Raw genomic sequence first — 15615 nt, 5'->3', positions numbered from 1 at the left:
TCTCTCTCTCTCTCTATATATATATATATATATATATATATATATACATACATATACATATATATGTGTATATACATATATATACATACATACATACATACATACATACATATATATATATATATATATATATATATATATATATATATATATATATATATATATATATATATATATATATATATGATATTCATTTTGGCTACTTCCAACAAAAGTAAAACTCTTTACACATCACCTCTATCACTTTAGCAATGCCAAACTTTTCAACATTATATATTCAACCCTCTGGATTCAAAGTCATCCCAGAAAATTAAAAGTGCAATTTGTCTTCCTTCCTGTGCTCTTTTCCATAGCTTTCACATATATCTCCGTGTCACCAAATGATAAACTAAGGACAAAACTCCTTTCAATTCCAGTTACATCTACTGTAAATTCTCCAAGTTTATAACACCCAGTATCTGTTACATATTTAGGGCTTTTATCATTGGAAAAATATAATCGGATTGAAAATGATTTCGATTTGGCATCCGGAGACCAGTATTCTTCTTCAAAATCTTCATCGATCGTTAATGACTGCCCTATTTCAACATGCTTGCTAAACGTACCCCTACATCTCTCAATTCCATCATTGTCTATATACTTCCTGTCTTCATCATGCTTTCCTTGATCAAAGCGGGAATCAACCGCCACTCCATATGTATATTTGGCAACACGCTCAGTTATCGCGCCTGGATCGTGACCAAAAACTACTGCTCCTTTCAGTACAACTAGCCCGGCCTCCCGAGGAATGACGATCCTCTTTTCCGGAAAATGTTTACGGATCGCGTCCTGAAGTATATTGGATTCCGAAAATCCACCGACCATCAGAATAGTACAAACATTTTGTACATTTGGTTCCTTAAGCAGCATCAACACGTGGTCAACTATGCTTTGCGTCGCATCCCTAAAAATACATTTAAAAAGCTCAGCTTCAACTCTTATTTTGTCACCTACTAGCGTGATTTTTCCGGCATACATGGTTTTCTCTATGGTTTTTTCAAAATTTTCACTTGTTTCCTTTAGGAGGAGATCTTTCAAAGCAGACGGAAACTGCATGCTGACCTTAGAAGTTTGCTGCGGTTTGATCTCTCTTTTCTTGATTTCAAATTCTCGCATAAGGTCTAAATAATTCTCCACGTGATCTTTGACAAATGTTTCAAATACGGAATTCCCCACGATGCGTTTGATGAGCTCTATATATGCTTCGTCTACCTTGGTTCCACCCCAGGCACCCCCGCTTGCTTTGTGCACTTCCTTGAGTTTTCCTCCTTTCATAATTTGATGAACTGTTATGTCTACTGTCCCGCCTAGAAATAAAAATTCGAAGTAGTTATGTTATGATTATTAGTTTAGTAGCAGTATGTCTGTGTGATTTTGATTTTTAACGTAGCAGAATTTTTCAGTCATATCGCTACGATGTCTGCAGTGTGGCAGTTTATAGTGATGTCTAGCACTGGTGCATCATGCTGCAGACATGTAGCATGATATCCCACCCAGTCATATTATCCTGATACCAGGCAGACCAGTCCTAACACTAACCTCTTAATGCTGAGCGCCAATCGCGGCAGCTGTTAGTATGACTCGGCCGGGGTTCGAACCCACGAGCACTCGCAACCGAAGCGGACACTATAACCACTAGGCCACCGGAGCTGTAGCAGTAGCAGTAATTGTTGATTTAGTTACAATGCTGCAAAAAGCAATGATCATTTCTCATCCAGTTTCAATATTTTAAGATGCAATCGGTACCTTCCTTCACTGTTTATTGCAATGAAAAATGAATATTAGGATATTGAAATTGAAATGAAGATGTAAACAAGGTCAAGAAAAATGCCTAAACTGATCGTCAAATTTGCATCACTGAGTCAATCAAAGAATTTCTGAACGATTTCATAGTGACTTTCATTGTATCGTTGTAGATGATGACGTCATCAAAGTATGCTTCACATGAATCTAGACCAGATATATTATCGTATTCATTAAACGTTGGAATGCTGACAGAATCACTTTGCAGTGATAAAGTCCATCTGCTGTTGCAAATGCCGAAATTTCCATTTTGCTCTTTCTATGAATGGAATCAGCCACACTCCTTTCAAAGGTCAAACTTAGTCACATACTTTCCAATTTTTTCAATATTATCATCGATTAGTGCCATTGGAAATAAGTCTATTTTGCTGACACTGTTTAATTTTATATAGTAAGTACACATACCGACTATATTATCTTGTTTAGGCATAAGAAACGATGGTGAACTCCAGTTGTTTTTTCTTGGTTCTACGAAATCACTTTTTGCAAATATTTACTTTCTTTTTCTAACATTCTTCGTTTCGCGTGGTTGTAGATATGAACGTTTCTGATCGAAATTTGTTTAATATTTCTGAATTCCTAAGACTGTTTAAACCCAAGTCACTACAGTCAGGTTGTAATCCATGGTTTTTTTTGCCTAACTTTTTCTTAGGTAATGGAACGACACAGTCTACCAATATTCTGCTAAATGGTTCGTCAAATAGGAGTAATAGTTTGCAGATGAGCTTTTGCGTATCTTGTGATTGGGTTTTCCTACCATTTGACATTAGTGACATGATCTACGTTATTTAAAAACAACGTCTTTAATTTTGGGCATGTAAAATGTTACAAAATATCGTGATATGTCTTAATGGCTATAAAATGTCCAGCCTATATGACATCGGAAGAATAGCTCAATGACTACTCGACACCAGCGGAGACCACTGATGGTCTCCATTGTTTCGTAAGGATTATGTTTTTCACAACAAAACAACAACTGGTACTTGTGCAGTTTTGCTAATAGCCCTCTGAAACAACCAAGAGAGCTCAGGATCGAGGTTTGATGAACAACAAGTGATTGGCTTTTTGAGCTAGATTAAAACAGAGAGAATAGTCAGTAAAACGGATCATTGTGATCAATACCTCTTGACTGATCAATACCGGAAGCAAAACTGATTCATGAGAAGACTGAGGAATTAATGTATCAGCTAAAGGAATAATTCCCCAATCAACATCATTCTCATGAGCTCATTTTGCTACAGCTCTGGTAACTCCATAAGCAGTTTATAAATCGAGGATTTCAATCTCAGCAGGATAAAGTTTATGATCCAAATAAGGCTTGTCAGTTATAAGTGGAGTAACCACGATTTTATCTACAGCTACGTGATTGCATAGTGATAAATTAATACATTTGATAGGTATAGACTGTCACGAGTCCTTAGACTAAATCTGAAGCTAACATGACACAATTGAGAGGAGCATTACCATTAACATAGCCGCTGTCATCTCCCTAAATAAGAACACTTTAACTGGAAGACAATTTTACAAACAAGGGTAAAAACGAGATAACAAAAGATTCTAAGAAGATAACGTATTTCTTAATATTTGAATAGGGATAGGCTTGGCAGAATCACTAATAAGTGATATAGAACCTTTCAATCTGAATGATTCATAATTCTCCATAATACAAGAGTGAGGTTTGCTTGTCCCAACCAGTGTATTGCTTTCAATACAAAAGCATGATCCTGACATCTTTGAAATATGAGCATTTGGAATAGTGCTGAAATGATATTTTTTACCAAACCAATGTTGAGAGAAAGGATTACTGACATGTGAAATTGTATGAATCAACGAATAATCACCAACTGTGCGAGCAGCGTTTTTCACAGTTTCCACCTTCTGCTCATCAAGAAAGGTCTTGACATCACTATGGAGGCAATTATTGAACTCTTCAATTAACATGAGCTGTCTGAGGTTATCGTAATCTTTATCAACCTTCCTGTCTGAGCAAACCTATCCAATAGGTATTCTTTTCTTTGCAAATCTGACATGGTTTTATTCAATTTCTTTCTACAGTTCCTAAACGTTTGTATATATGCTTCATGTACAAACTCATAAGTCTTAACGATACATTCCGTAAACACATCATAATCAGCACATTGTTGTACCAACAGTGAAATGCAGATTTCATGAGGTCTGTCACTAGGTACACTTTGTAATTATAAAGTCCAATGCTCTTTTCCATTTCAAACTTTCAGTAATTCCTCTGTGGAAAGTATTTATCTACTTTTTAATGTAAAGAGGGTACTAACTTAATATTTTTAGTAACATCAAAACCTGAACTTGTATGTAAAAGGGGAGACAATTCCGCCTGCCCGTTATATTTCTTTTAATCTATATTTCATTACCCTTTTTTGTCTCTGAATTTGCATTTCTTTTTATCTCTCTCTCTCTCTCTCTGCAATCATATGTCTCGTTCTTCTCGCTCTCTCTGCATTTGCATTTGCCTCTCCTTCTCCTTCAACTGCATTTGTATTTCTTTCTACTCTCTGCATTTGCATATGTCTTTCCTTTTCCTCTTTCTGAATTTGCAATTTCTTTCTTTCTTTCTGAAACTGAAGTTTTCCTAATTCCATTTTCATCTGGTTTTAACTGCAATTCCTTCAATATCGTATAAAATCCAGAGACAAACTTACTAACCCAACCCAAGGCAGTATCAGCCAAACTTTCTTTTCCACCAAATATTACACCAATAGTTTTCACTTCCAAAATATCAAAATATCCAGCAAACTCAGCAACTTGTCGTTTTTCATAGACTCTGACCTCTTTTGGTTTGAATATGTTGGTTTCACTAAAGATTTATTAAATGTATGAAATTAAAATCGTCAACAGGAAAAATGAAAAATTACGAAATAAAGTCAATTTAAAATTTTGCAGAAAATCTACTAATATCTCACCTAAAATATTTTAATGAAATTCAGATCCCAGATTAGACCCTTATTTACATTACGACTCAATATTCTTAATCTAAGTTAAATAACGAAGCAAAATCGACAAGTTTTATAAGATTCAATAAACAAATGGTTTATTATCTAGAAAACAAAAATAAAAATTTGAAAGGAACTTGCAGTATTTTGAATTATATCCGAAATAATCCTAAATGTTCTATCACAAGTGCAAAAATAAAGAATATTCCTAATGAATTCAGTAGTCTTGAATGTACTGATGTACCAGTTGTATTGACCTCGGACTCAGCAAAATACCCTGGATGTTTTATTAATTTCAAATGGTAAAATTTAATAATTCGTAAACAAGTTCAATTCTTGAACTTAAATTTTAGTAAACATCTTTACCTCTTATAAAGATGGCAAAACTCATGTAGACATTACATGACAAGAGTTAGGTAGAAAAAGACTCGACTATAAATCACAGCCAAGGTCATGCACAATATAAATTGAATAAACATAAAAGAGTACATTAATCTACGGAAGAAGACATGATTGTAAAGTTAAAGGGGTTCAGCGGTGCAGGTTTTGGGATGCTCATATATATATATATATATATATATATATATATATATATATATATATATATATATATATATATATATATATATATATATATATATATATATATGTGTGTGTGTGTGTGTGTGTGTGTGTGAGTGTGTGTGTGTTTAAGTAGAGGATTAACTGGGACTCTTGGAAGTTAATTACTGTAGCTTTTTTGCCATTTTCCGTGTTCAACCGGAAATAAAAAAAATTGCTCTTTGTATGAATTCCGTTTTTGTGTTACTAATAGTTTCAAAGAACAAACTCACCTTACAAAATCTATCATACTAACCACTATGATCATTCCCCACAAGTGAAACATGTTGCATTGTCATGGTTTGTCGTATAAAAGGTGAATGAGCGTTGCATTCCGTTGTCAAATTTTAATTACACGTACCTCCAGCATCAAGGACCATATACATGGAACCTTCTTTCATGGTAGAGATTCCAACATCCCCAATCATATTTTGAATCGGAAGAAAGCGACAAAATAGTGATGCTGCTTCAGGTTCGAGTGCGATTTTCAGTTGTTCATCTTTTATCCCTGCCTAAAGATATACAAATATAACAGTAAACATCTGCAAATTTAATCCGTGTGAATGTGGGTCAGTATGCCAATCTGCCGCATAACGTAACATTACACTCATTTCCTGAAAAGCACATGCGATAGCCAATCCATTATTGATCTCTGTTTTGCGAGTTACTGGTAAACATATACAATATAAAACGCTAGGTGCACTACGAATGTTTCAAATAATAAATAATAGCCAAATACTTTATCGATTCATTAGATTTTTAGCAGGTCATGGGCTACTTTATAGAAATCGGGAATATTACAAAATCCCTTCTGGAGACAAATTTGACGAACAGGCATAACACAGTATAAATAAATTGTAAGTAAAATCTAAATACCTCGACTCCTGCCTCTCTCATGAACTGTTTTGCAGAATCGTTCCAAATAGCGGGAACTGTCAGAACCCACACGACGTCTTCTGGTCGGACTAGCTCGGTAATACGTGATGAACATTCCTTCAACAAATCGTCCTTCAAGTATTTGATTGTCAAAGAGAAAACGGTCTTTGCAGGAAGCTCTTTCCCAGTTTCATCTTCAAGTTGTATAGTTCTCTGCAGACCCTAATCGAATTTTGAGGATGTATAGCTACTAGTATGTTATCTGCGGATAACATTTTGTTATTATGAGGCAAATAAGCAAATTGTATTTAGCAGAGAATGTCCAATCTGTTTATGATACAATATTATATGATAAAGTGCATCTTCATCTTACCCATTATAACTATAACAACACAATGAAAGATCTTAGATGAGAAACTCATAAGAATGATTTAGATAAATAAGTGTATGAATGTGTTTTGCATTTTGTGTATTAATGTAAACGAAATAATGAAAACTGTTAATTGAATATTCCATGAACTCACAATTTTGTCCATTAGAAGCATTTTAAATCTTTGGAAGTAGTACCACTCTCTGTGTAATCCATCAGCAGCAAGTTCAGCATACTTGTCTTCTGCTTCAAATCCAAATAATTCCAATGTTTTTCCATCTGGTCTGATGAGCACAGTTGTTGGAGTTTTCTGGGAAAGAAGTTTGCCCCCTGACGAACATTTGGCAGAGACTTGTGTTGGATCCCTCTTGTATTCATGCAAGAAACTGAAGGCCCACCCTGAATAAGTTGTTCCGAAGTCAATGGCTGCCACCAGAATATTCACGTCTTTTAAAACAATGATGAGATATTTAGCGAAATAAAAACTTTAAATAGAAACCTGATTATTCGTTTAAAATTTATAAATATCAAACTATCTGCGAACGCTCCCAATGCATATTATTTAGACGGCTGTTTAAATACGCGCTTTTATGAGAGAATAGTGATGTATACAAAACAACATGAGGATAAATGTTAAATATATATGTTTGTTAAGACATATGATTGCAGAACTTCACGAATTAAACAGAATCAGTTGATGTTTAAATAGTAACACTAGACATGAAATGTAATTTATATAAAAAAGCAGGACAAAGTTAAGTGCTGTCTGAACCATTGAGAAAAGAAGATTATTCTTTTAAACTCCCAAAGGTTGACGTTTGCATTTCCAGCAAAGGTTCACACTCAATGAACAAAAGAAGATATGAAATTTTCGTGTCATTTTTAGTATCATTGGCCGGCAACACAATACTCAATATAATGTTTATATTTAAAAATACCATTATAGTTTATTTTCACCTAAATATCTTTAAAATTAAATAGTAGCAAGGAAAAAACAAACTAATTTTATCCCCAAAGTTTAAATGATTGCCAAACTCTTTCGTGTAAAGTTTGTCTGGCTGCTCTTTATACATACATAGCTTTCCTTGTTGGTCTTTATAAGAACTGAAGGAATAATCAGAAGCCTCACTTTCTTATTTCAGATTTGTATCGAGTTTTTCTATATACAAGTGGCCGTAATGAGGCTGAAGGTCAAAATACTTGTTTTGGTGAGCTCTGTGACGGGTATAAAGCTGGCAATTATTTTAAAACAATTATATTATGTCCGTATGCTTGAATGTATCATGTACATTATCTCCATTTATCAACAGCATGATGATAAAACAATTTAAAATGTTTTTATTGCATAGGAAAAAGTATGGCCCGTTAAGAAACGTCGGTGAAGAACACATCATGTGCGCTTTAAAACATTATTTTACCCAAAGTATTACTGTTCTTATAAATATCCGCTTCTCTCTGGCCATCACTGAACCATAATAATACTCATAAATACTGAATACGTATACTTTCCAGAAATGTGAAGTCGTCGCTATTAGAAAGCTGAATTTTAACGAAAGTGAAACTACGGTATCAGGATCAAAGGCTTTGATCATCATCAGAAGCTAAACTGGAATTTGGCTCTTTTAAAATAGCTTAATTTAGAAACCTAGTTGACTTATTTTTCGATTGACTGTGTAATACTAACGGAATCACATATTTGCTAATTTCATGTTCTATGCATTATCACCGAGTGGTATTTCCTAGGATGGGCAAAGAACAGAGGAGACATGGAACCCAATTAGACAGTACCTAGCGTTCTAAGATTAAGGCTGAATCAAACAAAATACCGCTGTATAAGCAGCACGATAGATTTGTTTTCTCTCTCTCTCTCTCTCTCTCTCTCTCTCTGTGTGTGTGCATATTAATTATTAGTTTTCTTCAATAGCACACTATCTTTGTTATCTATATTTTACGTAGCTCTTGGTAAATGCTTTTGTCCATAGTATGTATAACATGTGTTCATGACTGTAAATTACAATGATTATATATCAGATATTAGATAGCTAATTTATGAACAGGGAATAAAATTTCTCTTTTAAGATATTAAGAGTGTGGATTGCGTAGCATCTTTAAATAGGTGTGTACGTAGGTGTCTCCGATCATTAATAATAATATTAATAATAAAACCTGCTGACAAGTTTGGGGTAATTTCTCATTGGCTGCTGCGGTTATGTGGGTCCTTAGAGGAATTATTTATTTCTGATTGGATGGGTTAGGCCAGATGGGTTATTTTACCATGTTTTATATTTGCAAAATATCACGTATCTACTAGGAGCCAAATGCATTTTCACCCATCATGTCTGTTGATAAGGACGTGGAGCTGGACAATTGTTTCATTCTTATTTCTTATGCTCTTCATGTAACGTCAGTCTGCATATGTTTTTAATGTTGTATTAGATATTATTTGAGAGGAAACATTTGTTTCAATTATTCATTGGAGCTACAAAGTGCTCATTGGACTAAAATAGTATTCTCTATGAATTATTTTTTCATTTGATTTACTAAAAAAGGCATGATCAAAGTATACAATCATCTGCATGAATTCACTCCTGGTAAGTATTCTTCTCCCGTCATACGTTTCGCAATTTCACTGAAAATAGACTAACACTATGACACGTGCTTAAGGTGTTTAGGTGTAGTTGTTCAAGACAAAGTTTGGTGTGATATATTGTCATGTTTTTGTGCATAATCTCATTTGTAACATGATATTGTGCAAGCTAATTACATTTTTATAACGCTAATGATAGTTTATCGACATTTCTAGTAATTTCATAATAATAATAATAATAATAATAATTATAATAATAATAATAAATGGGGAAGATGAAGAAATTGCATTATAGGTATCACAAGAAAGAAATAAAAAATAATTATAAAAAGAATCATATGGAATCTCCCATCTGTCAAAGACAGAAGTTCGGTATTGATAGTCTTAGACTACTTTATATTTTTTAAATCAGCCGTGAACATACTATCTCTACACAATACCATTTTTAACATATAAATTTAAACAAAGAAATCCCCATCCTCATAGACCATAGTTATATTAAACTGGACCACATATTTCTTTAAAATCACAATTACACAACCATGTTCCTAGACAATATTGTTATTCCATAGCTGGTTCACTCAAATTATCATAGCCACTCAAAACTGCAATCTTGATCATGGATTACACTCTAATATCTTTTGGTACTATGAGCAGAGTGGAAATATATTGAAAACTCACAACATGTTTAATGCTTAAGGGAGATAATCTTAGTGTTTTAGTTTTATTTAGTTTCTACCCTTATTAGTAGTAGAATGTACATGAATGTTCTAACCAAGCTATCCCAGTGTTATTTTGTTCTAGATTTTTTAAAAATATTAAAAACAAATGTGAAAATTTAAAAAGTAAAATATAAAAGCGACGTAATTAATGGCATCTCCATTGTTTAAAATAATCGAGAAAAGACTTGTAAGTTTTAACTTATATGAGGCTAAATAATGTATTAAAATAAAGCACAAACTCGTAGAACGAATGGCGGTAAGAACAGCTTACAAAAATATAATCCTAAATAGTTGGTCCCTTGTAATCTCAAGTTGATTCATTCCTTCGAGTATGACAGCCAACAGTTTTGGCTGGTTCTGAGCTGAAGCAGTAGAACGACGTCTGCGGTGAACCTTAAATCTGAGACGGTTCAACTTTGCCCAGACGTTCAAATACGTTTGCTTTGATTTCGGTTTCCAACTTCGTTTAATTAAATCGTGTTAACCAAGTAATTCAGAGATGTATCTCAAGAAACAAAGCATCAAAATTCTCTTCAGGATTGAGGCAAGCCTAGCCTGAATGACACAAATCCCGTGAAATATAAATATTTATAATGGCTTTCATGCCGATATCTTTTAATTCGTTATGAAAAATATCCAACTTATCCACTGATTCAATATTGGTGATATATCATGTCATAGCACAAATTACATGTACCAAATCTACAAATATTATGAAGATTTCTGCATCTCTAGATAACATCTTTTATACGTCATTTGACACATTTATATTCATTATTTTCCAACTCTTTCGGTCAAGCTTTTACAGGATCATTTTTGTAGGTTCCAGTTCCAATAGCTATGCTCCAATCCTGTTTAAACTTCTCAATCTCAGAAACTGTTATAGGATAAATTAATATTTTCTTGTAGTCGAAAAAATACCACAGATTGTTTTCATCTGTAATGTAGTTAAGTCGTACGCTGTTTAAGTGACTAAAAATGGCTTGAGACGATTAATATTTTGACTAAAGAAATACGATAATCCTGAATATGATTATATGTTGTCGGTAGTTCCTTGACCAATTGACAAGTATAATATCTCCACTGATCACTAAATGCATATCTTATAAAATGTGCCCATTTTCCGAACATAATCCACTCTATACTGTACGCCGCAAGCATACTAACAACTTCATATATTGTCATGGGATCTTCTACCACAAACCACATCCAAGGATATGAAAATGAAAGCTAGAACAATCCGAATAGTTTGTGTCCGAAAAAGGGCTGAAAAGGCATAGTCCTCTGAAGCTGATATTCTCCCAGTTGTTGTTTTAAGTTGTTGTTGTTCTTGTTGTTATTAGTGTGTTAGTGACTTTTTTTTGTTGTCAATATCATTATTATTACCAGAGATGTGAAAAAGTTTTACACCAGCTTGAATGGAGTGTCTCGAAAAGAATCCCTACATCTCAGTGTATAACTTATACTAGGGAACCATAGCACGCCATCTATTCATAAACAGACCTCAACAAGTTGAAATCAGTTGATAGATAACCAGCTGTGAATCAACAGCATCCTTTCCTGCATGGCACACACGCGTAGTGCGGCAAACGAAACAGGAAAACTCTAGAATTGTTCATTTACACCTGACAGCATTTGCTGAATCCAGTGTAAAATTTAATAATTTCAAGTGTTATGAATTGACTGAGTTTTCGGCAGTGTGATTGGATATGCACGGTTGCCTTATACTGATCTGTTATGAATTGACTGAGTTTTCGGCAGTGTGATTGGATATGCACGGTTGCCTGATACTGATCTGTTATGAATTGACTGAGTTTTCAGCAGTGTGGCTGGATATGCACGGTCGCCTGATACTGATCTGGAATGTTTTTACATATCTGTAAATTCTGGGGACTACTTTTTGTTCCTAGTTTCCTGGTAATTTTATGCTATGCGAAGCTTTATCTTTACCAACGCCGTACAGCATACTAATAAAAACAAAATTTCCCTCGCCCCTCTTCCGCATCCAAGTGATTCCCAATCAAAAATTGCAACCCCCCTGACTAAAATCACCGATTAGAAGTTGAAACAAAGAAATCGGTATCCCATTAAAATTGAACACGATTTAGGTTTTCAAGGATTGAAATGCACAGAAAGCAAGAACAACGGTTGCTAAGACAACATGTACCATACACAAGCCTAGAGTTGGAAACGCATAAACTGGCTTAACAATAATTATACCGAGCGACAAATTTAATTCGTTCACTGTCATGACCCGCTTTAATACTCCTCCATATATTAGCTGGCGAAGATGTGGCAAAGTATTCTGATGCATTGCTGACGCTAATGAAAGAAAACAGTTATCTAACATTGAATGCTTTGTTGATGAAACATGTTGATATGATGACAGAAAGGAATAAATTTGGAATTATCATGGTTTGATATTTATTGAAATGTAAATTGTTACCGAATCATTCAAAAGTACATAAATTATTTCGTACCTAATTTACGTATTAAAAGACTACCAAACATTTACACATCAATAAATAAACCCATCCATAACCATCCATAACTATTTATTCCAGTAGTTTGATTCAAGCTAACAATGCAGAGTAAGCGTATCACGAATCAATCAAGAAAGAAGGATAAATCACTGAACTGAGCTGGTATATTGCCTATTGAAAGATAAAAAAAGAGAAACATTATAGTTCTAAACATCAAACATTGAGGCAGTCTAATAGGGCTGATATTTTTTTTACGAAAGGTCTTGTAAACAGAAGCTTTGTTATATTCAAGACCCTTTATAATACTATTATCGGAGTGAACATTTTTATATGTCTTTCAAATGCATTTAGTATCTTTATCAGCGATAATGGTGTTTTTGGAACGGTCATTGCAAAGTGCAAGCACTTCATATAAATCAAAACAGCAACCAGCCTTTGTAAAAAAAACAAACTCCTGGCACACAAAGTAACTTTGGATGGAGCATACAGAGTCTAGAGTAAATAGAACCGAATTGATATTTTGGAGGCTTGTGCTATTTCCCAATATAACTGGTGAATAAGGTAAATATCTTGAACATATTCTAAGACTGCTTGCTACTTGCAATACCCAACAAACTCGAAATACATTGAAAATGATATTAGTGACATCATTTTCTACACCACCACTATATCATGAATGGAGATGTAAATTCTTATACTCAGCGTGTGCGGATGTTAGTAAGATGTGACAGTAAATATCTCTCAAACAACCGGATTATTTATCTGCAATAAAAGCTTGAGGAATTTTCATTTTAAAGAAACAGTACTGTCACGTTTTGGAAGTTATCAAACGGTTTATGTCTATAAAGTCAAACCATTAGTTCGAGCAAGTTTGGATGACCTTCTCTGATATAAGTTAATACATAACGGTTGGACCTTTACATGGTTGTCAGCATTTATTATGTGAAGATTCAGCGACACTGTGTTTAAAAGCAATTGGAATTATAATTTGATTTCATCCAGTATTGTGCTCGCGTACAGTAAACTATTTACGGACACATATTTCATTTCCCCGGTGAAATTTTAATCTGTGAATTACTCCGTCCCAAAAGAATTGTTCATCTGTACATCCAGACCTTCAGTAAGAGTCGTGTTTCTGAGCGATAACCGTCAATCTACTTCCATATTAACCAGACCTCAAACAATGTATTTTATTCTTAAGATGAAAACAAAGCCTGTGGTTTTTAATGTCAAAGGTTAAAAGTCAAAATCCAGTTTGATCCAGCAATACAAAATCCCCGTGTGTATGAGTGTGTGAGTGTGTGATTAGGATTTTTAAGGTAGCTTAACAAATTTCAGTCATATCGCTACGATGTCTGCAGTGTGGCAGTTTACAGTGATGTCTAGCAGTGGGTCATCATGCCGCAGACATGCAGCATGATGTCCCACCCATTCACATTATCCTGACACCTAGGCCGACCAGTCCTAACACTAACCTCTTAATGCGCAGCGCCTAGCGAGGCAGCTGTTAGTACCATATTTATAAGTCTTTGGCATGACTCAGCCAGGGTTCGAACCCATGACCTCCCGCTTCCGAGGCAGACGCTCTAACCACTAGGCCACAATACAGAATCCTCTCTGGGCAATAGGTGTAAATCAACTAACTATAAATTTATCAAACATCTTAGGCATTCTACTTACCGTGAAAATACGAAAATTCCAGTTCAAATTGGGTCATTATCAAAGCTCACGGCCACTATTAAAAAACGCATCAAAGCAGTTTTGCGAGCATTACATTGAATCCTAGTTATTTTATGAGAATTAAACATTACGAGCATATATTTCAAAGAACATTGTCATCTTACAAAGCATGACAATGACAGCTGCATCTCTTCTTCAAGAGAGACCTTTGCAATAAATTGGTCAGAAGATACTGATGCTATGATGCATGCTACATCAGACACTGACACCACTGGTATTCACTGATATCCGACATTGCAAGGCAATTGTGGATGCATGAAACACTACCAGCATTGTCAGTTCATTTACGCCCAGTATTGTGAAGGCCCTGAAGCCGGTGGTGGCAGAAGCAGATGCATAATTCGTAGATGATAATGTGTCACTTAGAGTTACGACTGCATTTGAATTACACATAAGACCCATTAATTAGGAATAGATAGAGTAATAAAACACTTTGCATATAATTTCCAAGCAGGCGAAGAATCTTGGAATAGTCCAGCTCCATCAAAAATCTTAATGAAAATCATCATGGATGTTATTTTCACAAATCGTGATCTGGGAAACAAATGCACATAAATATGTTATTACAAGCGATCGAAAGCAATGAAAATGAAATGAAATCACGACCACAGCTTTATTGCCAAGGACATCTCTAAATTCAGATATTAACTAAGTTAAATAACTAAAATAAACCTGAAAAACCGAAAAGTTCGTTCATTATGACAAGAGGACATTATATGCGTACAATTTATTTCTGACATTAGTGACGTATTGGACGTTTGAAGCGATCATTTTAGTTTCTAAGTAGGTACATATTCAATCTATCATTAAATGAGTTTAGAAATTTATATCTCTAGACTACTGTAAGAAAAACAAAACTGCATAGACTAGTCAAATTATGAAACATTTGTACCAGCTAATTTTTATGTCTTTCTCCGATATATTAGTTCACTTCCATATCATTTTACAGCAGCTTCTTTACATCCATTGTAGCACCAGTATACCATTCAATATAATTTGCAATACATATTTCTTTGTAAACAGACTGCAGTTTACACTAGACTTTTTGCAATCTTTCTAGTTATATAGGAAACCATTGATATCTATTGTACTCTCTAAACGCGTAAACATCATAGAAATACGAGATTTACGTATTATGTCTGTCTATACCTACTAATAGAACAAATAGATACATTTAACCATGTACTTTTACCATGTTTCAGATTTGCTTTCTCTAGTTCAGTAACTTTCAGAACTTGTGCCCAATTTAATTTGTATTTAGGAGCAAGAAACTATGTTTAAACCAATCGTTACGTTGTTGCTGAACTCAATGCTACGTTCTCCATGGGACTAAACTTTTCTGATACTGATTTTGTGATATAAAGCTAAAACGTCTGTAAAGCATGAACGGGAACCATACCCTCCTAAATAGAACGAGTTCTGCTGCCCA

The 15615-nt window shown here is 34.3% G+C and overlaps 1 protein-coding gene across 1 annotated transcript; it reads right to left on the bottom strand.

Moving 5' to 3' along the window:
- Positions 1 to 202: 202 nt before the first annotated feature.
- LOC149794186 (heat shock 70 kDa protein 12A-like) lies at positions 203 to 7097 on the bottom strand. Its single transcript, XM_089966529.1, has 4 exons — positions 6809 to 7097; positions 6285 to 6506; positions 5770 to 5920; positions 203 to 1346 (listed from the first exon to the last, which is right to left on the bottom strand). The coding sequence occupies exons 1-4, from the start codon at positions 6827 to 6829 to the stop codon at positions 298 to 300; spliced, it is 1443 nt and encodes a 480-aa protein (XP_089822655.1). The 5' UTR covers positions 6830 to 7097; the 3' UTR covers positions 203 to 297.
- Positions 7098 to 15615: the final 8518 nt, after the last annotated feature.

This window comes from Sinohyriopsis cumingii, chromosome 8, assembly GCF_028554795.1.
Source record: "Sinohyriopsis cumingii isolate HCF-2022 chromosome 8, ASM2855479v2, whole genome shotgun sequence".
NCBI lineage: Eukaryota > Metazoa > Mollusca > Bivalvia > Unionida > Unionidae > Sinohyriopsis > Sinohyriopsis cumingii.
The sequence above is the reverse complement of the archived record's forward strand: the minus strand, read 5'-3'. Positions and strand labels throughout refer to the sequence as shown.